This window comes from Parasteatoda tepidariorum, chromosome 5 (genome assembly GCF_043381705.1).
Source record: "Parasteatoda tepidariorum isolate YZ-2023 chromosome 5, CAS_Ptep_4.0, whole genome shotgun sequence".
NCBI lineage: Eukaryota > Metazoa > Arthropoda > Arachnida > Araneae > Theridiidae > Parasteatoda > Parasteatoda tepidariorum.
The window spans coordinates 29,557,582-29,584,705 of record NC_092208.1 but is presented as its reverse complement, the minus strand read 5'-3'; the positions used below and the strand labels follow the sequence as shown (position 1 = coordinate 29,584,705).

General features: G+C 28.3%; 1 protein-coding gene and 1 long non-coding RNA gene across 2 annotated transcripts in view; one reads left to right on the top strand and one right to left on the bottom strand.

The window, feature by feature from the left end:
- Positions 1-8,682, bottom strand: part of LOC107443645 (zinc finger protein 672) — a 91,618-nt gene extending 82,936 nt beyond the window's left edge. Inside the window, exon 1 of the mRNA XM_021146422.3 lies at positions 7,785-8,682. Coding sequence (XP_021002081.1) covers positions 7,785-7,976 — 192 coding nt within the window. The 5' untranslated portion in view covers positions 7,977-8,682. The remainder of the gene's footprint in view (positions 1-7,784) is intronic.
- Positions 75-27,124, top strand: LOC139425690 (uncharacterized). The gene is made up of 2 exons (XR_011636839.1): positions 75-278; positions 26,135-27,124. It is a non-coding gene; the product is annotated as an uncharacterized lncRNA (long non-coding RNA).

The following is a 27,124-nucleotide window of genomic DNA, read 5'->3' as shown; positions in this document are numbered from 1 at the left end:
TTAAATGGATTTTAGAGCTCTGTGTGTGCTGTGCATTTATGCGTAAATAATAATTTCATATTCTAATAGTCTAGGGTCACCAATCGTTACTGGAAACTCTTTATGTATTGATGGAATAGAAGAAATATTGATGTATCCACACTGGGATTTGAACCCCTGTACAATCGATTATGAGATGGACCAAATACCTTCTATGCGACAGTATGTACCCAAACGCATGGAAGAAAATAGCTTTATTAGTTGGCGTGAATAGAATTCTGGTTATTAATCCATATAAGGTAAGAAAACAATCCAAATTTTTTTCCACACTTAACAGTTTAAACATCATCTTTCTTATGTTAAATTGACTCTTTTGGTTTAATATTTAAAGATAACAATTAAATAAATCGGTATTTAACTATTAAGTGGACCGAAAAGTAATGTCGTTTCGGTGCAATAAATATTCGTTAGTCTTAAATGACAATTTATTTTTTTCGATCTATTTTGATTGATTTTCGATCTGGCATTGAAAGGCTTTTGCTAACTAGGTTGAATGCTTTGTTGATTAAAAATAAAATCTTGATAACAAATATAGACTGCACCGAAACGACATTACTTTCCAGTCCCCCTAATATTTTTACTGTGAAATTTCTAACTGTGGAATAATGTTAACGATGATAATGAACGTGATATAAATGTTTAAGGCAAAATTTAGAAACCAAAATGTATTTTGTTATTAATTTTTATTTATATATACCACCCCTTCCATTCTGTAATAAAATAAAGACGATTAATTAGTTTGTGTTCGAAAAGAAAATAAATATTTCAGAAAAAAAAGATAAAAAACATAATATTTTCCCTTTTTATCACTTATTAAGTTATCAGTTATTCTTCGTCGGCGTCACTAAAGCTAGCAGACTCAGAAAGGCAAACCACTTTCATGTGGAATAAGGTTAAGCAGTAAAACAGAAAGCCGTTTAAACACATTAATTACATTTTATCAGCAAATAAATAGTATTAATTATTGACAAATATTAGCTTTAATTATGATTTTATACAATATTGTCATCATTAAAGGTGTAAACGATAGCTAAGTAGATTGTTTAATGTATTTAAAATATATATTTACTTATTTTCTGTCTGTCATAATAGCATAGTTATTACGATTACTTTGTTCAAGAACCACAATTAAGGAAAACTTTTAAGAAAAATTTGCGTCAGTATTTAATTTCTAGCTTTTATAAAGTGATGTAAAGTTTTTTGTTTGTGCAAACTGTATCAATTTTATTTCAGACTTAATAAACAGAAAACAGCTTTATCTTGTTTTATAAGAGAAGGAATTTTATGTATGTAGATATATTCATGCATTTTTCAGTTTGGATTCATAAATCGAAGGAAATAATGCACAGCTAAGCATTAGTGGTGAAATTTCTTTTATTAGTACTTTTTTTTTAAAATTTTCAAAACTATATACGCATTGGAACTTTGTTGAAATGTAATAAGTCAATTGTTTCTGGCTCGGTGTAAAACTGAGAAATATTGCTTTTCTTGAATTTCAGTTTAAATCAACTAAAGAAATAGATTCTATAAAATAACGTGAAACAACATCACACAAAATTCAAAAATTATCTTTCATTCTTACTTTATACTTTTTACTTTCATGTTATATTTCGAAACGTTTTATTTCACCTAGTACTTAGATTTTTTTTAAATACTACGAGGGATATTTTTCTAATATAATCCCTCTTTTCAAGATTAATAAAAATACTATTATTTATAAACTGATTATTTAAATTATGTTTATCTCTAAAAGTGACAAAATTGAATAAAATTGTTTTGAGTACAGAATGCGCACAGTGCAAGTACTTCATGACTTTAGATTGAAGCTTGATTTAGATTGAAGTGTTAGATTATAAAAGGTAAGAAAGTGTTCGAATGTTTTTAAACTCTTTATGATATAATAGTATTATTAGTTATTTAAGCATAAAATATTGTTTTATGCATAAAGTTTCTTTATTTAATGTAGCGCATAATTAATATAGCACATATTTTGATGCTGTACTTTTGATGCTGAGAGGAAAAATATAGTCAAAACTATTAGAATAAGGTAAAATTTACCGTATTTCTGGTTCTATGGGAACGTCAAAAAATCGGTATACTTTACCGAGGCACTTTGGTAATGAGTTTGATAAAATTAGCAATAAAATATGGTTTTTTAATGAGTGGTAAAATCTGATGTGTGTAAATGTGTTAAATTCTGGTAGTTTTACCACCATACCTTAGAGCATGGCACGAAAACCAATTTTTCGTTAAATATAGTTGTCAGTTTGGTATTTTTTACTGAATTTGTGTAATTGTAATTGGAATGAGAAATAAAATTTTGATAGCTAAAATTTCCGGTAAAACTTTAGCACAGCAACGGAAAATATACCAATTAAATGGTTTAAACACCATATATTCTGGTTTTATTAACCAAAATTATGTTTTTTTTAATTTTTTATTTATTTTTTACTATTTTTATTTATTAGAGATATCATTACCATACAGAATTGTAATTTCACCAGAATTTTATTTCTGTGTGTATGTACTATTCGTTTTGACTCAAGAATGAAAAAGTCTAGCAATATTTAAAAAAAAGAACAAAATTACATTTTAAAGAAGAAAAATATGTTCGAATATTTTCTTCAAGATTTTAAGTCTGAGACTTCATCCTTTTAAATATATTGCGCTCACGCGAGACACCATGCCGACTTTGCATGACGAATATCATCTTTAGATTATCAATAATGGAGAAAAATCCATAATTCACTTTTTTTTTTACCATAGATCACGACCACCTGGGTTAAAAATCTGAGGGGGTCGTGTCACTCTTCCTTTCGGAATTCAAAAGAATTTTAAAATATTTCATTTTTATAGCTCGGCAACATCAAAAGGAATAATAGTTTAAATAATTTCTTAAAAAATTTTGTTATCAAATGACATTTTTATGTATATGGTAATAATATATTTGGAAAAGCGCAAAAATGTTGAAAACTTGTTTTGGAAGAATGACAAGGAAAAAAAATGAAACTATAAGTCTGCTTTTATTTTGGATAAAGCAGTTTGTTAAAGTGAGCCTTTCAATTATTAAATTTGCATGTAAAGAAAAACTAACAGAACCTATGTATCAGCCTTTATGATGGAAACTTTACTAAAATCACTGTAAACTATATTAAATGTAAGCTGCATTAGTAAAATGCAAACTATATAGCAAATGTACGCTATATTAGAAAAATGCGAACCATACGAAATATACGCTGGATTAAAAAATGAAAACTATTTGAAAAGAACGACTGATTAGAAAAATGCAAACAATATTAAATCTTCCAAAATTAAAAAATGAAAACTATATTAAATGTACTCTAAATTAGAAAAATGCAAATTATATTAAATTTACGCTATATTAAAAACTGCAAATTATATTAAATGAGGGCAATATTAGAAAATTGCAAACTATATTTAATGTACGCTAGATGAGAAAAAGGCAAATTTGGAGGTTAAGACTCCTTAATTTAAAATAAATGACATGATAGTGAAATATTATAAGCATTGCGCACCAGCCAACCTAATTCCCCAGATAAGCTGGTATACATCGATCTGAAGCCTACTGTTAAGACAGTGCTGTAACTGCGTTGGCATGTTGGTTAAGGCACTAAGCTGTCATCTAACACAATGACAACTAGGAGCCTTAACCAATGTGGCATCTTAGCTTAAAACACAAAGCCAATTAATATTTTTTTTTTTAAAAAAAGTCATTCTGTTTAAAAGAAATGCAGAAATGAGGGTATTTGTTATTACTTAATACGCAAAATAAAAATCAGCACCCATATTTTCTAACAAAATTATATTAAAAGTATTTTTCAAATTTTGCGCAAACTACGTACTGAGTTTAAAATGCTAGTTTAAAAGGTGCCTGCTTCTAAAACTTGTTAAGATCAAAACAAGGTTAGATTCTAACATCAACTCTGAAGACCAAAGTTTATATACAGAAATTAGGAGATTGCCACAAATATTCATAAAATTGTTTGCGTTAAATAGTGTTCTTCGCAATATTGAAGTACAATGTAAACGAAAGTTGCGGAAAATTAAAAAGATAATTTTTTCATACTTTTAAGAAAATAGAAATACACTTTCGTAACTTTTTTAACATTTTGAAATAACAATTTTATTAAATATTTTTAATTTTATTAACTAACTTCAATAACGCGACACTAGTTTTATATAAATATATCACTAGTCTGATATGAACTAGTTATTATATTAGTTTGTGCACTTCCTAATCACACTAAATACTAGTGTGATTAGGAAGCTGATGCCTGGATATAAAACCATGAATTATATCTTACATATTAGAAAAAAGCAAATAATTTTATATAGCTGATGCTAATTACAAATTCATAATTATAGTCTAATTAGAAAATGCAAGAGATTTCATTTTAAATAAATCTTTAAAAAGCTGGAGTACAGTCATGAATGTCTTAACAGTTAGTAAAAATACATTGAAAAATTAAATGCTTCATATTTGAAATTTGTTTTTCGACTCTAAGCAGCTTCAGTTATTAACAAGATTACAAATTTAACGCTTAGTTCTGTTATTAAAATTAAATTCAACGTTGCCTTTTAGGTCAAGATCAGCAAAATCTATTGCTGTTATTTTATTTTTTATTTCTAGTTATCTTTGTCGATCATTTGGTTCAGGTTTCACAAGTATCTGCTTGCGACAATGTAATTCCGTTCGGCTATATATTTCGCACCAGAATGACTAATAAAACGTCAGTAAATGAAAAAAAAAAAACATAAATTTAAATATTTTCTTTGAGTTGAATTCTTACAATTTAAACTCTTCAAAAGCGTTAACATCCTCAATCAATAAACTCCAAGTTCTTCATTTAAATTAATTATTTATTACAAAAATGTATTCACTTCAAATAATGACAAAACTATCAGCACAGGCTCAACATCTATTTAACTATTAAACGATTATATAACTTTAGGCAAATAGAGCTAGTGTTTGTTTTAATAAATAGGCGTTATCAACATAGATACTGATTTTGATTGTTTTTATTTATACCATTCTGCACTGTCAAGGCTAGATAATTAAATAAGAGTTCTAGTTATAACTAGTTTAATGTGAAATGATCTTGTTATAGGTAAAAGTTAGATAGTTTTCACTTGTAAAGGTAAGGTCAAAATGAAGCAAAATAATATAATCTGTCAATATAAATTGTGAAATATTGAAATGGTTCTCCTGATTAAACGTTATGGTTTTATTCCTGGCACGAGCATGGAATATTTTAGGCGTGGCGTTAGTTGTTTCTATAAAAATTTTTAAATTTTCACTTGATAATAATAAACTTATCTGATAGTGGGCTTGAAAAACTGCTTGATATCCGTTTATTCTATCAAAACGTTGTTTATTATGAGCAAAAAGACTTGAGTAAACAGAATAGTAATTAGTTGACACATGAATACATTATTATTATTGAATAATTTGTCTTTTATTACCTACGCAGTAAAATTTAGGAAGAGAAAATAACTCAGGGTTTTTAATTATTCTTGTAACTAGTGTTATGCAATTTAATAATTTTAAAATGGTGATGCGTAGTAAAATATTGATATTTTATTATATACTGTCATATTTTTGCATTTTCTTAAAATTCTATATTGCCTATATATTGTGTAATGATATGTATATTGTCTATATATTGTGTAACACAGTTAGTTATAATTGAAAAATACTTTCAGTAAAACTAGCATGCATACGATAATATCATTATTAAAAGTTTTCTTGAAATCATTGTATTCCATAACTGTTGCTATAATGATTGGGAAAAATCGTATTTCTTCTTTATAGATCTCTGTAGTATTTACTATTCTATAGTCATCGAAAATGTACACAATATTATCGTATTCAACAGCTCTTTTGACACTGATAATCTCTGCTCTATCGTTGTACTTCATAAAAAATATGCTATTTAAGATAAATTTTAAGAACAAACTTTTAACTAAGATTATCGTGACGTTAAAAAAGATAATTATTTATAATATATTATCCAATTATATTTAACATTAATTTTTTAATAACTGTTATTTACTATCATTTTACACTATTTATATATCATAAATACTCTACTAATACTTCGAATACTTATATATCATTGTAATTTACAGTACTAAAATTAATTAAGATAGTTTTCATTTGGAAATAAATAAAAGTACTATGATGGTATCATACTTTATTCATAAAAGATTATCAGCTGCATAGAAAGGCATGCTGAAATTCTTTTTTTATTGTTAAAATTATATTATTATTTTTTGAAGAAATTTCTAGAAACAATGAAATAAGGTTTGTACTTATCTTGTACGAAATACGCATTTATGGAAAGAAAATTCTATTAACATTTTCTTTGCTATAAAAATTATACTCTATTTAATTTTATGTTTTTTTTAAAAATTTGTAGTGTTTTATTGATTTGTAGTGAGCAATTAAAGTTTATTAAAGTATTAGGATAGAATAAGCAAAGTCAATTATTTTTTCTTAATAATTTCCCTATAAATTACACTTTCATAGATTAATTGTGTTTCTTATATCGGGTGCTTAAAAGTTTCGTACTTGTGAAACAGTTTTTGATTTGTCTGTAAATATTGTAATACTCTTCGTAAAATAACCGGCGAAAGTTTTGTGTTTAAAAGTTTGTGGTATAATAAAATGATTGAAGAAAAATATTTAAAGAAAAGAAATTTTTTTGAACAAAATGAACAAAACTCACCGACAATTTTTTTAGATAAATAATAGCAATATTTTTATTTTCTTTTATATCATTAAATAAGTTTTTAAACTTAAAATGATGCGAATTATAAGGAAATCTGACATAATTTTAAATTTACTATTGTCTTATAAATCATTGGATAAGTTACTTTTATAATTTGTTTGAAAGAGAAAAATGCAAATAATTTTTGAGTCAGTTTATACTCAAATAATAAAATTATGTCTATCAGCAGTAACAGGAATACAGCAATTTATTCTTTTTTAATGATTTCTTTGAAATAGCTCAACTATAATTTTCTTTTTTTTTCTTCATAATTCTATTTAAGTTATTTTTATTTTTTTATCACAATCGGTAAATTGCTTTGAACTATTTTGAAATAGTTTATTTGCATGCCAAAACATTCATTTTCACATATTAAAGAATATCGTATTATTCTGAATAAACAATATTCAAAAAGGAAAATTCATATATCTAATAAATGATACTTTTTCCCATTATATGGAACTTATATTAATACTTTTGTTTGAAAACAAACATCTCAGTTTGAAAATTCGCGACAATATCTCTATTTCAGTTGGCAAATTCACGACAATATTTAAATAAAAGGAATCATTCAAATAAAAAAGAATCCCTGGAAAAATCTCTTTAAAATACCCTCACTATTCCTCTGCGCAGGTTGCAATAATTTTAAGTAAATTTTCAAAAGTAATATATTTAATGAATCGAACAGTTTCATGGCTTCAGTAGTGAAAATGAAATTTCGCAAAGTAAATTACAACGACATAATAATATTAATTTAAATGGCATGAATTTTTTTCAAAACCCTAAAATATATTTAAAAAAATTTTATTTCATAAATAATATTTAAATTCAATTTAAATAGGCTTTTATTAAACTTCGAAAATAAAAACAAATTCTGATGCATTAAACACAAACATAATGTAAAAAAAAAATCCCACCATTTTTAAAGATATTAAAAGCATAAATATTACTTACGTCATTATCTTCGAGGTTTGAATAGATGTCTAGCTTGTCAAGTCTAACTGTACCCTGGAAAGGAAGAAATCTTGAGCCTCTTGGGATGCGCTGATTGCTCCAAACAGATGCTCCAGTATATGATTTTTTGGATGATGGTGAAGTAGTTAGCACCAGAGACAGTTCTGTTGGTATCAAAACACATGTTTCCATGATTATCTCCTTTATTTCCTTGACTTAGTCACCAATTGTAAGACTAGATTCTATTCAAAAGAGTTTTTTCTTCCCAAACATAAGTTTACTAATTGTATATGGAAGTCCTCAGAAAAATATCATTTTGATGGAAAATATACTGATAGAGATTAATAAGGCACCATATTGAAGTAAGTCCATTCAAAAATCACATCATCAATGATTATTTATATGAAAAAATAATGTCTTATTACAGTTCCCAGTATTATAAAAATATGTGTCTGTTATAAAAAAAATTATTTCATGGTAAAACGATAATAATAATCCACAGTCAAAAACTATTCACAAATGGAATTGACTTTATTCCAAAAAATATTTCTGGAATATAAATGATTTATTATATTTATAATATATTAGTTAATAACTATTTAATATTCGACACTTATTAAATCAAATTACCATATAGTGTTCGATAAATTCGATTTAGTTACATAAGACCGACCAAGAGAAGAACAAAACACGTGTTCTTCAATCCTTCATTAAAGTTCTATCTGAAGACTAGGAGAAGTACTCTCAGGGGCACATCCCAAACTGTTTCTCTTCATTCTATTTTTTATTTATTATTTTTTTAGTTACCTCCACCCCTCCCTTCTTGTTCTCAAACTCTATGTCTATCGTTCAGCAACACCTTGCTCAACAGGTGCCGGCATTTTCCTGTCCACCAGGAGGCGCTGCACATCAAGCGAAGTTGACCGAAGAGGCGGGACGGGTGGATCTCGTTGGTCTGTCTTTGTCTATCCCATATCGATTGCTCAGTAGCCGGTCATTTATTTATTTATTATTTTTATTTTCATTTTTTTCCCTTATTTTTTCCGTGCGGTTATTTAATTTATATTTTGTTTCATCTGTTCGTACCTCTGACCGCTGAGTGAAAAGATTTGATCTGAACGATTGTGAGACGAAAAGTAACTGAGGATGCGGAATATTGAGTTCAAATTTTTTTTTAAATAAAAATAAAAACAAAGTTATACTATATTTAATTGATGAATTTATAGGTAATAAATTAAATAATTACTAGTAGTAATTATAAGTATAGTTAGTTACTTAGTTAGTTACTAGTAGTATAGTTAGTAACAAATTAAATAATTACTATAGGTAATAAATTAATCATTCAATCAATCCCCATTTATAAAATATTTTCACCCATTATTTCATTAAATTAAGAGGGTCCGGAACGATTTTTTAATTTTTTATAATTATTTATTATTTTTATTATTATTATAAATTTTTTATTATTATTCTAATAATAAAGTAGGAACAGACCATTAAAAAAAATTGTAGACTGTTTTTTTTAAATTTTTTTTTTTTTGGTAGGGCATATACCAATAATGGTAAAACTGACCTTTTTTCAATTTACCTTTTCTCAGCATCAAAACAAGATAATTGCTTCGGTTTTTTTTTCCACAAAATATTTACCTATACATATTTACACTCTGATAACTGTTAATACATAACTTTAGCAGAAGTTTTTTTTTAAATTTTATGATCTGAGAACTTTTACTTTTTTTAAAAAGTTTCATCATTTTTGAGCAAAAAGTTTTCATAACTCTAAAAAGTATTTCTGTTAACGCTAAAACATTATACAACTGATATAATCTCAAATATCCAAAAAATTTCAAAGTGATATCATAAGTAGTTTTTAAAAGGTCAGTTTTAGTCAGTGTAAAGGTCAGTATGACCATTTAAATAGTTTTATGAATTGGATTAATTTTCTCAAAATGGAGTTATAGAGGCACAAAGGCGAGTTATAAATATACTTAATCAATAATACAAAATATTATAATCTACTAATAATATATTTTAACATATAGAATATATTAATAACCAATAATATGATATAAAAATTGATAAAAAAAAATACATAAAGTTTTTAATATTTAGAAATGAAATTCGAGCAAGAGAAAAACAGCTCTTCTGATCGTTTTACAGTTCTGCTCATGACTTTGTACCATTTTGTCTCCTGCATTTAACTTTTAGGGAAAAGAATAATTTGCACGCTTTATTTCTTTATGATTATATTTCATAATCTTTTCCAAACTTTAAAACAATATAGAAATTTCAAAAACTGTTTATATTGTTTTAATTACATAAAGATCGCATTATGCATATTTTACATATATTATTTTATATGTTTTCTCTGTTTTTACTGCATAATATTTTTTTAATATAATATATACATAAAATAATACAACAATAATTTAAATATATATATATATATTAAATAATATATGGAAATACACTATTTGAATTCTCGTTCTTTTAAAATCCAATATTAAATCATTAAATCAAATTTATATACTAATCATTTTATTTTAAGTAATTTTAAATATTTTAAAGCAAACATTTTTCAACTCGAAATCAAAAATTAAAAAATCAATTCTCAAAGTAAAATAAAATTAATAGTTCGAAGATTTTAAATTTTTTTAATGCTTTTCATATAACACAGCACAACGAAAAATGTAATAAATTTATTTTTTTCAAGGGAAAAAAAAACTCCCTCATATAAAATGCTTGTTATAATTAATATCAATTACTTTTTAAATAATTATTTTCAATTATTATTTTCAATTTATTATTTCAAGAATAATTTAAAAGCATCTTTTTTTAGCACTAGGACGGTGTTCTTCTTTGTCTGTAGCTCCACTGCCTGTTGCAGGCTAAGATTGTCTGCAAAAGTTTCTTCCATCGGAAGATTTCATTTGCTGAAATGCAAAGCAAAAATTTACTATTTTTAATACAGTTTTTATTATTTTCATTCTATTAGTAATTATTAATTTGTTAATTTTATTATAAGAAATTAATTATTATTGGTTACTATGTAATTAGAAGTAAAATATTTTGGTTAATATATTATAGCAAAGATTATTTATTGTATATTGTTCATGATGTATAATATTAAAATTAGTCATAAATTTAGATAATTTACGCATTTTTGTCGTATACTTTGAGCTTTTGAGATAGCCAAAATTTTGAACTGACTATTTGAAATTTTATATAGTTTATAATGAAAATAAAATGAAACTTATCCACATTTTATATTCATGAGAATAAAAATATTTTTTCACCCATTTATGAACTCTTTCAAAAGAAAAAAAACATTTATCAAATATACAATCAAAATACCTACCCATTATTAGTTGCTTACCCATTGATGTTATTAGTAGTAAAATGCATTTGTTATTATATTATAACAGTGATCATTTATTGTATATTGTTAATGATTTATAATATTAAAAATAGTCCTCATTTGTGGATAATTTATGCATTTTACGTCATATACTCTGATCTTTTTTATGTATTTTATAATGAGAATAAAATGAAGCTATCAAAAATATTTATCCTTGGGAATAAATATATATTTCCACCTATTTATGAACTTTTTTTTAAAAAAAAAGCATTTAACAAATATACAATCAAAATAACCACCCAAGCATAACATTGGTCTGAATATTTTTTGAAATTATTTTCGTAATATTGCACACTTTAATGTGCTGGTAATTTCTAGTTTATTTTAAATCTTCTTTGTGACATTTAGAACTCAGCTGGATGGAGAATTTAAAGAGATTTAAAGATGTGTGATTAAGGAAATGATTATATCGGTCCTTAGAGGTAAGCAGTTATTCCTTTAAAAGTCCTTTAGATAAGGATTAACTTGAAGGTCTTCTCTATTGAGGATTATTGACCAAATGATAGTAGCATATTCAGCATTCCTCGTCGATTTAAACATAGAAAATTCTACGCATATCTATATTAATGAGATTCATACTAAATTGTAAACATAATTTAAACACTGCTAGAAAAGTCTGGGAATAATGTTTAATCATATTCAACCTAAACAGTAAACAACTATGCATATATATGTTATAAATTATATGTTATAAATTTTAAGTTATAAAAAGGGATAATATGTTGTAAATTGTAATGCTTTTTTTTTTGCCTATTTTGATAAGAACTTTTGTTTCGCATAGTTTCAATTTATCGACATAAGGCATAAACAAAAACATGATTTCTTAAGGCTATTCAGCTTTAAATAGAAGAAATATGTATTGATTAAACATTTAACACCTTGACGTTAGTTATTTTTGAAATTCAAATTATTTTGTAGAATGATATACCTTTACAAACAGTGGTTTCAATCTTAAGTAACAAATTTAACACGAAAGAATCATATTACTGTACTTTTCAAAGGCTTTAAAAAAAGTTGTATAATGGAGTTGTATAAGAAAATTTGTTAAACAAATACACTGTGGTCATTAAAGTTCATTGTCACTCCAACAGTTTCTGAAGGGCAAATAGCTGCAGTCATAAAAGTAGGGTCTATATTTAGTAAAATTGTTGTTAATTACGCAAGGAAAACCTCTACAGCCCCTCCTGGTGGCGAAAATTGGAGTTAGATTTCTTCAAAACGATACAAATACATTCAATATGCAGTCCTGGATTTCCCTGCTAAAAAATAGAGAGAGAGGGGGGGGGGTTGAAGAAAGGGCTGAGCAATGACCTTAATACGCTTAAAATGTAACGGTTTGTTTGCAAAGTGCCAGGAATGGAAATAAGAGGTGGTCGATTTATCAATTCACCATCATTGCAGCTGATGTGTCTGTACAATAATGTCGAATTCACGCTAATTACGAACTTTTTTTACTATATCTCACAAGCACATTTGTAGCCCACATGATATTGTATATAAAATCGGTATTCATGTGCAAAGATGATTTACCGCCAGTTGTGTGTGCAGTTTATTCGTTAACCACACCATTGAAAGTGCACTAATATCTGTGACGTGGAGTCACGTGTAAAGGATGTCATTGCTTCATTGGTTGTCCATATTGCTGCAAATGGCATAGAATTGTTCGGAAAGAAACATGTTTTCTTGCAAACGACTCAATATCTCGACTCATGGTTCGATATGTGACCTCCTGTGGCAATGTGCATAAGAGGTTTGATTCTTGTCTGTTGGTAGTGGGTAACCGATGAAATCTAAAACGATGTTCCATATGTCCTTTTTGAACTCTTAGATTCAATGTTTTGGAGGCATTAAGGGCAGTTAAGGGATCTCGATCGACTTGAGCAGTTATATTGAGGTACTATAAGGTGCACGCCCACTAAGCTATAATCTATCCTCAGAAAATATCAGACATATTCTTGAAGGCCATTCTCTTCCTATCACGAGGCATTACAGCAGCTTTTTTTAATGAAAAATAGCGTTCAAATTTAAATTGAGTATGATGAAATTTCTACAAATCTCAGTTTTTATTCTGATCACCACCTGCTTTGCATGAACGTGCAGAAAATAAATTCGTTTGCATATCCTTCAAACATCTACATGCAATATGTCTACAAATAAATGTCATGCAATTTTACCAAAAGTTCCGTATAACTTTCCTGGTGTAGCAGTTTTAATGGCTAGTAGTTTATATTTCGATGATTTTAAAACTACCATGTTTCCAAAAATCATCTTCAAATTTGAGACATAACACTTATTCTACCTTAAACTACATAAAAACAAAATATCATTATTAAATATTGAAATGGAATTATGTGTTGAAGTTATTTTCTGTTAAAATTTAAAGGTTAATAAATATATTTTTACTTGTTAAATTATATATGATTCTGCTTTAAACGCATTTAAATATGTTCAATAGTTTAAAATTTTCAAAAATAATAGTAAAAGATATTCTTATGTGTATGAGTTTAATTAAATAATAAATTTAATTTTATTCCTATTATCTATTAATTCCTTATGATTACTTGTTTCAATTACTATAAATAGATAAATATTAAGAATATTCTATAAAATATGTGCAGCATATATGTAAGTTTAGAGCCCTTATCCTTTTTTTATTTTTGTTACTATTGCTACAAATTTGTTCTGTGGGAAATACGTTTTTCTTTTGTTTTAGTTATCAATATTATGCGACATTTTCATTAAAATGAAAGACATTTCTATTTATTTCAGACATTAATACAGAAACGGGAAAACGAGCATTATATCATTTTACTTCCTCCTTGCATATTTTATGTTTGAAAGCATTCATGTGTGGGCTGCCAGTGCTTAAAATTAGTTCCTCTTCGCAGAAAAAATTATGTTTTTCGGAATTCTGTTGCACATATTAATAGAAATTACCTTTTTTTAAACCACATCTCTACCATGCTACTCTTGTTGACAGTGTACTAATGAAAAGAGTACGCAGTCGCCGCACATAAGGTACTTGGAACATAGGTTATTTAAGCCGGTTAAAGATACTGTGAGATGTTACTTACATAGGTTGCTTGAAAATTGGTCTGTAATTCAAGTAACCTATTGGAAAAAAAAACAGAAAACAATCAGTGTTACCATTGATGTAAAAAACTGGGTACGTCATGTTAAGCTGCTATACGATGGGTCACTTCATTTCATATCTTTCTTACTTTTTACTAAAATTTGCTTCGATTTAGCAAATTATTGCTACTATGTAGTTAGAGTTTTAATGCTTGTTGCGTCTAATGCATAGAGGTGAACACAGTACAATGGAAATAAAATGGAAAGCTCTAGCAGTTAAAAAGTATTTAAAAACTTAATTCGAATTATATTTCCAAAAGTATATAATAGAAAAAATATGGATTTTATAAACCAACGTTGTTTATATAATAATGAATATAAGATGCTTATATGATGATACATTCAAAGAGGCATCCTTAATAAAGGAAAATACTTTTTACAAATGTAAGGAAACGCGAAAGAATTGGAAAAAGCTATCTTTGCTTAGTTCCAAAATATCTTGCTAAAAAACTCTTATTAGTTGCCCAATACTCAAAATTAAAGCCATGTATTTAAGCCAGAACTTAAGGATAAAGAATTTCTGCCTCTCATACTGTTGGCTAATCATTTTAAGCATAGAAGAAGCCTTTATCTTATCCGTTGGCGAAAGAGCCTATCATGCAATTCACTCAAAATAAAGGGAAAGGGTGCAACTGTTTCATTTTTAGATATTTTAATTGTTATTTTATCTTTAAATTTAAGATTTTTTTATAGAAATAGACTTGTATAAGGACAATTCAATCATCTATTGTCATTTGTCGTTAGAACAGATTTCTACGTCATTTGCTTGTAAAGAAAAGCGGTAATTTCACATGCAGAAAGTTTCAACCTGAGTTTGCATTTGATAATTTAATTTAATTTAATGGAAACTTCGTCTTTTCACTTCAAAATAAAAATAAAAATGCAAATAAGTGTTTTTTTTTATCTTTAAGACATTTTATTGTTTTTGTTGTAGTCCATTTACATCGCAATAGAGCTATATAATGGGAATGGGCTATTGGCAACGGTCTGGGAAACGTCCCTGAGGATGATCCGAAGAGACGCCATCACAATTTTGATCCTCTGCAGAACGGATGGCACCCCCTCTTTGGTAGCCCGGCGATCTGCACTTGAAGTCGAGCACTTTACGGTAGAACAGTTTAACGAGGAATAGTTTAACGGTAGAACAGTTTAACAGCACACCATCGGTCTCTACGCAGACAAATCCAAGTGGTCACCCACCTGCACATTGACCGCAGTCAGTGATTCTTGACTTCGGTGATCTGCTGGGAACGGCATCTTAACGATCTGTCCACTGCGGTACTCAGACATTTTAATTATCATTGAATATAAACATTTTCTTAAGGCAACAAACTTGTTATAATAACAATTCTATTACATATTGTGACTTATCCTTAAAAGTGATTACTACAACACTTGTTTGTCAAGAAACGCAGTAGTTTCAAAAACAGACAATTGTACGGGGGATGGCATTTGATAATTTTATCTTATCTAATATTGACTAACCTAAGGGAATTAAACCATCGCCCTCAAAATTAATTGACAACAAAGAAATAAAATCTTTCATAAAATATATGATGTTTAAAATGTCTCTTTCAGTTATTATTCTAAAATTGTCAAGTTTCAGACTAAATCATTTTTTAGCTCAAGACGGAATTCCTTGTTCAGCATATAAATATGTAAAAAAAAACAGAAAATTAAAAAAACTTGTATACATTTTATTTATTTCTTTATTTTACTTTTAGGATGACGCAGAGCAAAACTATACTACAATGATATTCCATAATTCTGAACTTTTTACCAAATATATTGCATTGATGTTATTTCTTTTTGAAACTTTTGAAATTATTTTCTTCATTTTAATTTAAGTTTTTTATTCGCAACTATTTATAGACAGTGATCTTAATTGTATTTTAATAATCTATCAGTACCTAATAATTGCTTGTTTGATTGGTCATAAATAGATCATAACATTTCTAATAAAATTTATATGCTAGTTTTTACTACGCAATTGTTTAATTATTTTACTAAATACTTTATAAAACTATAAGCAAGGTACAAATAAATGCAGCAAAACTCTTAATCCTTTCATCAACATAAAAAAAAAATAATAATTGCATGCAGTAATTTCAAGGCCAGTCAGTTAATACCGGATCCCGCATTTGATGATCTAATCCAATATTTACGGCTCTGGGGGAACTAAATACTCCATTGATATTCTAAAAAATAGACTCTCATTGTTTTATGGATAATTGGATCGACTTTTGCCATGAAAATAACAAGCGGGGCTATAAAAGCATATCTTTAGAACATATTCCTGCACAATGTAAAGACTAAAAGAAATAAAATTGTGGACAGGGAGGTTTAAAATATAAGTAATGGTTCTTTTATAATGCCGGCAGATGTTCTGAAATACTCGATCATGAGGTGGCGAATGTGAAATCAAGAATGGATCTTTTTCAACGAGTAAAGAAAGGTTGCATGTTTGGATTAGGCAAAAATAATGAAAAGAGAAGCTTTGCAAACCTGGCAACTTCCGTTGCCTAAAGCAGAAACACAAGCACGTTTAGATTGAAATCGATGAAGGACATTATCTTCTGAGGAAGATTAGCGTATGAAGTTCAACACGCCATAGGTTATTAAAAAGGACTCTGTTGGCTTATATTTTTTTCTTAAATTTATCTGCTGAGAGAATTTGAAAATTACACAGACTCAAATATTAAAAATAATTCAAAATCTTTCGTTTAAACTATAAGCAGTTTTTCTTCTTAATGCTTAAAATGAAATGTGTTTCAAAAATCAGTTTAAACTTGACTTAAAATATCGGTGCAGACTAAGTTTTGAAGAAGATCTTTTAAAAAGAGCAGCTCATATTTTGAGTTACACGAGGAATACAATAAGGAAAAAAAAATCCGCTTGGGGAAAGTTGAAGAATAAAATGAACAACTATCCGGAAATCTAAACCATGATTTGTCTTCTGCCTCCGTTTTATGCATAGATTTTTTAATAATGTTTTATGTTTTACTTCACTTTTTTCGTAAATCTAGTTTTTTACCAGTGATGAGAGACTTATCTATAAGGAGAGTACACGTTTCTTAAACCCTGAAATCTCGTAAATTTGAAGTAGAAGTTGTTATTTCTAATGACACTTGGACCAGCCAATCTCGCCTAAGGTAAGGAATGAGTGCCTTTTGTTTGACCAGAGAATATACCGCAATGGAAAAAGTCAAAATCCTTTAGATCGATGGCAGCTCTACTCATCCCTGAGGCCACTTATACAATTTAGAAGTAGATGAGAAGGGGAAGGAAATTTTCGCCAGACCCTGTACTCATGGTACTGCTGAGCAACCACAGGAGCTTTGATTCCACAGATTTTATGAGCACATATATTGCACTTGCTTGGTGAGCTTTAAGGGCTTCAAGGATAGAAATTCAGTCCTTACGGACTGAAATCCGTTGCTCTGACCACTGAACTACTATGGCACAATGTATTAGATAAGATCATAAAGAACAAGATAAATTTTGGATAAAGTTTTCGGACAACATCCTTTTCTTGAAAGCAGTACTTGAAAGATATTACACTGATTAAATGTTATTATTATCTGGCATGCACTGCCAGAATTTAACTCTAAAATTATAGCAAAATAACTGGCAGCAATCTGTCCTTTAACAGAACATTTTTACTTTTACGATTTTTAAACCATTTACAACTACTACGAATATAAAATTATGAATGCAAAACTGTAACGGTTTTTTTTACCATTTACAACCAGCATGGTTTTAAAACCATTAAAAAGAGAGTTAACTGAACATTGGAGATAGTTTAGCAGCTTTCTGGTGCTGTCAGTTATGCGTGAATGAGAGTATCGTATTTGAGCCGACCAAGATCACAAATTGGGGAGGGCAAGACACTGGAAACTTCTCATGTGCATGAAAGGGAATGGAAGAAATATTGCAGGGTCAACGTTGGGACTCAAACCCCGTTCTTTCGGTTATGGTATTAGCAGATCAGTTCTTACAGTTATAGCTATAATGTGTACCCATCTGCGTGTAACTAAGTGACTTTATTAGGTAGGTTTAGTTATTAGGTGACTCTATTATTGTTTAACCATATTAGATGAAAGCAGTTAGTTACCTTTTTATCTCACAGTTAACAGTTTGAATACGGTCTTATTTATGGTTATTTGACTGTTTGCTTGAATACGGTGAAATAACAATGAAATAAATTGTTATTTTACCATTTTTTCTGAGAGATTTCTATCAGTGTATCAGAACGAAACTATATATTTCCTTATTATCTTATTATCAAAGAGATATCTAGTTGTTAGAATTATAAGATCGTTAATGAAAAGGAAAACTGGTTCATGAAACAGCGGTTTTCTAGCAAGTTTTTTTTTATAAAATTTAAATAATGAATTTTATAACCTTGATTTTTTTGCTTCTGTCAACAATAAATAAATCTTAAAAAGATAGCTCAGACATATATTTAAATTAAAATTTAATTCAATGAATGCAATTATTTTAGGTACCTAGTTAGCTAATTTCATTTTCAATTTATACCATTGAGGTTGGGGAAATATTATTAATTTTATATGCTTATAATTTATTTTCAAGTGTTTTGAAACGTATTTTAGAATTTGAACAATAAAATCGAAGGTTTCATGCTAAGATAATTTTAAACATTAGAATTAATTTTGCCAAATTTTGAATTTGAAAGCCAGTAAAAATATAAGAAAAAATAGACTTAAGAAAAAAATGAATTGTGGAAAATAATATATTTTTCCATAATCTATTTTTACGTAACTAAAAGTTATTCAGTAAATTTTTCATGCAGAGTTCAACATAGATGTGTTTAAATACTAAAAACTAATGATGTTTTTTTTAAAGATTAAAGCAAAATTTGTTTATCTTTAACAATTTAAAAAATGTTCATTGATATAATAGCCGAAAACTAGTTAGAGAAGAAATATTAAAACATATAGCTATGGTTATAAACCGTTTATTTATTATCATTCATTTAAGCTTATTAGCATAAATTGTATTGAGGCTAAGACATTCTTTGATTATACAACGTTTCGTGATTCCTGTTAAAAACACTATAGGTTTAATTTATACTTACCGATATAGAAAATAAAAATTAGAAATTCTTTATTAATACAACATCAATATTTACTTTCAGTCTTTACTTATCAATAGCTTGAATCACTTCAATAACTTATTTACTGAAATAACTTACTATAAATAACTTGAAATTTCATAAACTTAACGAAATATGTAAAATTAATAATTTGACAAGTGATCATTTTAAAAATTGAAGTATAGTTTATATTTTATAAAATCCTTTTTTTTTACTATGAGTTACTTTTTTTTATTATGAATCTCTTTGTTTTCTATTAAAACATGCGGTTATGAAAACAATTTTCTCTTTCACTACATTTCGTAATACTTAATTATAAGTTTAAATCAAAATGTTATTTTGTGAGAGAAAATCTCGAAATTTCTCATCTAATCAATAAATTTGACCAAAACATGACATGAGTTATCTGTTTTTTTTATGTTTATACATTTATAAATAAATCCAAGTATATATTTAGCGAGCAGATGATTCTTTACTTCTCAATCAATCCTCATCACATTCACCTTCTACCGTATTCAAGTAAAGACCTTGATTTATGCGTGCGGGCATCTGATATTCACAATAATTATCAAAACTACGTCATACTCCAGAATGAATGCGATCTAGAACTTAGCTCTCTGATCGTCCCATAACTATTACTCCCGTCAACAAAACTTAAGAATTGATTCACAAACATTCATTCAAGGTCAATATGTCGCAACAGCAAAATGAAAAACAACAGTATGAGCCAACGGTCATAAAGTCCCAAATCAACATTTCTAAAAGCCTCATCGCAGTTCGGTAATACCACCACACCCCACTTTGGCAGGACAAAGTCAAGAATAATAATAATAAAAAAAGCACAACGAGGGCTTGTCACCTTCCTTATAGCCTCACCACAGACTTGCAAGACAAGACCTTATTGCCATCTTGATCAAAAAAGAAATTGCCGACAGTGTCCTCCCATTCTTCGAACATACACATCCACTCCCCATACATATGCATTCGGTAAATCGTAATCCATACTCAATATGCCTTTAATCATGTATTTATGCATGATGCTCGAAGTATGGCACCGAATTTAATGTTTACCTTAGGTACTATAACTTGACTTCTAATTGCCGGCTTGTACCCAAGGCAGATGGTGGCCTAATGGAATCTGATGGATAAATCACAAGAAAGCTTTTGTTTCTTTAATTATTCCCTTGGATGTTATAGCGGTTTTTTATAACCTTCCTTCAGGGTATAGAAAACATAGTGTCTCCATGGATTTTTATTGACCTTTATTTTACTTATTTTTTTTATTATTGATGTGATGATGCAAGCGGTGTCTCCTAAAGAGGAAACGGGTAATTATTAGAAACTGTGACGCCATAGCTTACTCGCACGAAATGTTAGCCATATTGACGTATTGGCACTGTTGTATGTATTGCGTAAACTAAGTGATATTTTTTTTTCCATGACGACAAAAAGATTGCAATATCAAACTCAAAAAAAAAAAAAATATTTGAATGTAAGTAACAAAATGTTTTATTATATAATAACAGCGATGGTTTCACATATTTAGTTCGAAATTTTGTTGGGATAGTATTTTGAATCATTCATTTTTTTTCATTGAGCAATTATAGAGCATTGAGATTATTATAGAATATTATGAAATATTGAGATTAAAAGCAAATAAATCAGTTTAAAATAATCAAGTTAGTTGACTGATTTCTTTTAAATAATCGTTGATGTTATTAGCACTTACGCCAATTTGTGCTGATTTTTAGAAATGTAAATTGTTTTAAAAATTAAAAACTGCATATTATAGGCGTAGCTTTTGTTGTGTCACGTTCATAACAGACAGTTTTAATTTTTTTTTTACTGAAAATTCTTAAATTACTAGGAGGCTCCGCCCCCTGCTCGCTAACGCTCGCCAACCCCCGAGAATTGCTACACAATCCTATGTGGTTCACGCCGTGAACCATGACTGGCTGCGCTCGCTCGCCAATGACCACAATGTTATAGCACAAAGACATAATATATTATCATCAAAGACATAGTATTTTATCATCAAAGACACAGTATTGTACTTATGTAGAAGAATTCTACCAATGTTCTTATTGGCTTTTAAAAAAGTATATTAGCTATTTAGATTGTACATGGTGAAAAAATCAAAACATTAGCTAAATAAGAAACATATTAGCAAAATAAATTATCAAATATTGCTTCACTAATATTCTGCATTTTAAAGCGTGAAAATTCAATGCGTAAATAAACGCGAAATATAAAAAAAATTCAATGCATTCAATACAAACACTTAAACGTTTTTTAGACGTATAGGTAGCTCCCAGTAGAAAAATATCAATTCAACAGCGGCCTTTTAAAGCATTCTCACTTCAATTAATTAATTAATTCCTAATTGAGTTTAAATTAAATATTGTCTTGTTTTTAGTGCATGAATCTGAATTGAACAACCTGATAATGCTCACTCTGGTTATTGTTATCTGGTTGCTGCTCACTACGTGCTCTTGCGCGCCGAATCCAATCAATTAAAAATGAAAACTGTTGCCAGCGCGAGAAAAGAAATATCATCGGTTTTATTGATACATACATACGTACGTATTACCGTTTTATATAATATAGATAGATATGAAAGTTGATAAAAATCGGAGAAAATATTAATAACACCAAAAGCTATTTTTAAGAGAATTAATATAACAAATAGAGTTGTTTGATGACAACTAAATTTTCTAGATTTGTTAAAACTGACTTAAAAGCTTTATTCTAAAAGTAAATATAATAGTCCAGCTATTATAGAAAATAAAATGGGGTTTCTTCAAAAAAATGAATACCTACGATATTTCTTTTGACAAGAACTTTGTTGTGTTTAGATAAGCTTTGTTGTGTTATTATAAATAACATCTAAAAGATTCCTTGCTCTCATCTGTACGCTTCCCCCTTTTTTTGAGGAAAATGGGGGTGATTTGAGGGGAGAATAGACTTTTGTCCTCACAGGAAAGTGAAGCATTGTTTCCAACGAATTTTTCACCGGGAATTGAATGAGACCGATTCCAAGACGATCAAACGAATGGTTTGGAAGTTGAAAGGAGGTTTTTATGCAAAAAGTATAAATTTGCGCTTGTTCCTGTTTTCGCATCTGATATTTCTATTTGAACAAGTGAAACATTGTTTCCAATTGAGTGAAACATTGTTTCCAATTTTCTTTTGTGCGTTGAATCGAATGACAGTTTAAAAGTTGCATGATTTTTTAAGAAAAAAAAGTATTATTTTTGGCATGACATATTACGCTTCTTACTTTGCTGTCTAGAGCCTATGTAAACATGTGAAGTACAATTCACGATTACATTTTTAATTAATTTTTTTTTAATTTTAAAGACTTAATTTATTTAATCTTTAAAGTATAAAAATAGAGTCGAGCGGATTAATAGTAATAAAGTTATAAGTGTCTTTGTAGGTGCCTTTCAAAAATCACACATTTTATCTTTAATTATAAAATTAGGAGTTTGTCTGCGCGCGTGTGTGATTTAACTCCAGAACTATTTATACAGTAGTTTCTTGAAATTTGAACTGTAAGGGAAATGGGTTATTTTAGACCCTCATCCTAAAAATAGTTCAAAAATTTCAATGCGATTATTTAGTAGAGATGTTTGGAAAGACGAAATCTATATATTGGCTTAGAAATCACCATTGATAAAAGCGAAATAGCATGCGATTCTGTTTTGTTTTAAGTTGGCATCAGTGCTGTTCGTTAGAATTTGGGTCACAAGAGTTTAGTGCATGTTCTTCGACATTTAATTATTTTTCATTCACTATGTCAGATAAACTCAATGAAAAACATGAACGTGGTAGTATAGGCAAACTACGTTTCCATATTAGTATCCGTGTGTTAATTTTGTTTATAGAAATGCATTTAAATCGTGTTTTAATATAATCAAATAATTTAAAATTAACAGTAATTTAAACGAAAAATATGCTCTGAAAGGCAAAATTAATGGCGAAATAGTACTAATTCATTTAAAAGAGCCGTAAAAATCGTCATATAATTATTGAAACAGATAATGTTTTTTTAATTTGGTAACAAGAAGCACTTGAAGTTAAAAAAAAGCTTTTTGCTATAGGGCGAAATTAATAGAGAAATAATAATAATTCATTTAAGAGAAAAGTAAAATATCGCCAAGCCATTTTTGCTTTTAATGATGCTTAGTAATTTTGTTAATAATCATTAAATGAATTAAAGAATAAGTTATAGTTAAAAAAAGCAATACAAATTAATTGAAAAATTGCACTAATTCGTTTAATAGAACATAAAAAATCACCAGTGATCCTTAATCAGTTTTTATATTAGGTTCTAATTAGTATGAAAAAAAACTATAGTAATAAAAGACAAATTAATAGAGTAATAGCACTAATTCGTTTACAAGACAAGTTAAAAATTCATACCATTTTAAATGGCATTGATGCTCAAATATTTTTGGCGATAATTGAAGAAAAAGTAAGCTACATGTATATAAAACCCTTATAACTTTCATTATAAGCTCTTTTATAACGATTTTCCAACTATCTTGAAACTGGTCTCATTCAATTCAAAGTGAAAATATATATCGGGATTGAAGCAGATAGAGGCAAATTGAAGGATAAATGGTACTATTTTATTTAAGAGAATCTCCTCCGAAAAAACTGCTCTACAAATATTGACGCCAATAGCGCTTAATTATGTTTGGTAATATGCTGTACTAGTATTATGGTGATTTGTGCAGGTTCGAGATATTTTATGAGGAGATTTTGTGTTTATTAAAACTGCACCAAAAATGTGCCTTTTTATTTTAGATACTATGGAAATAAGTTTATTACTGCTACAAAATTGTTGCGCTACTCTTAAATTAGGTGCAAGAAAATGAGAAAAAAAACTTTACCAAATTTTCATGCATTTCGGAAAAACTATTGTAATTTTTTGAGACAGTTGTATAATAACTGTGTACAAGAAAAAAAAACTACGTTAAATTTTTTCGTGGTAGTAATCTTATCGTCTTTAAAATAATTTTGTAATAATTGGGTGCTATGAAATTTGAAAGAAAAGAAATTACGTTAAATTTCAACTTATTTAGGAAGAACAGTTATCAAATTTAAGATAATTATAGTGTGGTTGGGGGAAGAAAAACAGAGATGAAAAAACTGCTAAATTTTCACCTTATCAGATAGTATTACTAAATATATGTTTAATGAAAGGGCAAAAAAGCACACAAGAAAATTCTACTATAATTGCGTTGGATGCGAAACACTTCAATAAATGCTGTTCAATCAGTTTACAGGAAAACACATTAAAATAAAATAACATTTTAAACCGATTTTTAAATTTGCAATATGCAACTAAAAGTATTACAGTTCGGAGTTTAATTTTTCTAAAAATTTAACAATATTTTTTTTTTGATTCCTCTTAATATTTTTGAGTCACGTATACTCAAAATTTTAATTTTATACATTTTTCTTTTTTTTGTGAAAGAATAACAGTTTTGTCATGAGCAATGTTGCCGTTACTTTACAATTAGATAAGTGAATCATCTTTTTTAGAAATATATGGTAATAATCAGATAGACAAGTAAACTATTTGCCAGTTATAATCACAGTGTTTGTTAAATGATTACTGGGGTTACCAATGATTACTAGATAGGATGCTGGTCTGTATTCAAGCTAAAACAAGTCAAAACAAAAAAACACTCTTTTTAAATGGGAATAAATATAAATTCATTTTGTAGAGTTCTTTGTCTTCATTATCAAAAGAAAAATGGTAGTAAGTTTCTTAAATAACCTTGTGGTAAAACACGCCAATCAAAATAAATGCGGGTGTTTACCATAGGCAACTGCCCGCACCATATCTCAGAAAGAGTAACGTTTTGAATTACCGTTAAATATGATACGCGTCACATATGCCATTAAATCGCAGTATCTGCCGGTAGGTATTTAAAATGAAGCATAATAATATGTAGCTTTAATGCATATTATAACTGATTGACAAGTTTTGTAATGTAGATTAAATATCATTAAAAAAAATGTTTACGGTTAAAAAAATGTTTCAAATGAATGATTTGAAGCAGGGGTAGACAAACTTGTGTGAATCGTGTCTCAGAAGAAAAAAAACTATATGCATGCTACTATCCATAAAAACATACTATAAAACTACAAAAACATAAAGAAAAAATTGTTTTTAAGGGTTTTTAATGGGATTCTTTTTCGTACAAATAGTGCTTATATTTCCGAATAGTGGATAAGACAATTAATATAAAATAAGTACAAAAATAGGTTTTATTATTAATAACCATTTTAAAAACTCAATCGTTAATGTTATGTCTAAAACAAAAATGAATGAGCTAAAAAACACTTAATTCAAAATTATTAAACTGCTATTAAATAATTATTGGAAAGTTATTAAATAATTATAAAGCTTTTAAATTGTTCTAACGAAGCCATCTAACTTAGGTTTTCTTATCAGAAATACTTGCAAAAATTAATTTTTGTATGTGAATATCAGATCAGTATACTCGTACAATGTTTCGATTATAAAATGCACTCAATGTCATGAAAACTAGCACACTTGGAAAGAGTTGTCAGAATGAAACGAAATTTTATGAACGTAAGAACGTTATAAAAAATTAACGTAAGTAAGTTATTAAAACATTAAAGCAAAATGTTCATTTATTACAGGAAAAAACCCAAATGAATGGAGGTTTCAGTATCTTCTTGGACCGCTTCAGCGCGAATGCAGGATGTGAAACAGAAAGTCCCTTATGCTGTGCTACAGCATCTCGTTCCACAGTTGCTGTAACAGTCGACTAAATCAACTGAACTCGGATTCTGTTTGACTTGCGGTTCCAAGTTGTTACAGATATGCTCGTTCGGTGACAGATCTAGGGATTGAGCAGGCCAGAGAAGGATAGTAATGTGGTCGAGGAATTCCTGTTGATGATTGGATCGCCATCTTGTACACGTTAAGGATTAATACGTTTTCTTAAATCAGTAATATGGAAAATAATTTTTTCCGGCGAGTAATTGCGCAGTGAAGATGAGCCGTGTTGGAGAAAAACGACTCCACCCCAAGCGTAGACGAATGAAGGACACGTTTGGAAGACTAGTCAGAAAGTATTGATTGGATTGAAATTTTGAAGAAAAAATGGTCCTGACCCTATGTCAAAATTTTATATTTTATCGGCATTAAAAATTTTAAATTTTGTTTTTAAGGTGGCGTAAATAAATGTTTGTGACAGTCATATATTTTTATATTTGCGTTTTCAATCATATGCTTGCTCCTGAAAATTTTCACAACTTGAAATTTATGTTTCTCATAATCAGTTTTCATTGACATAAACCATTTTCCCCTTTGTACTTCTTGAAGGAATGAAACCTAAATATTTAACATTCATATACGTACATTGACGTGCGTCTGGGAAACCGAATGGTTAAACTCATTTCCCTGGCGAGAAAGAGATACCGAGTTCGATCCTCAAAGCTTGCCGAAAATGTAAATGGGATATAAACTTTTATTTATTATTTCTGTATCTTCTAGAAGTTTCTAGAATGTTCTAATTCTTCATTTTCTGTTCCGTCATTTAGCTAAATAAGAGATCAGTTTCAAGTCGAAAGGCTGGTACTCCCTGTACGCTTGAAGATTCCTAATAAATCTTTTTAACTTTCTGA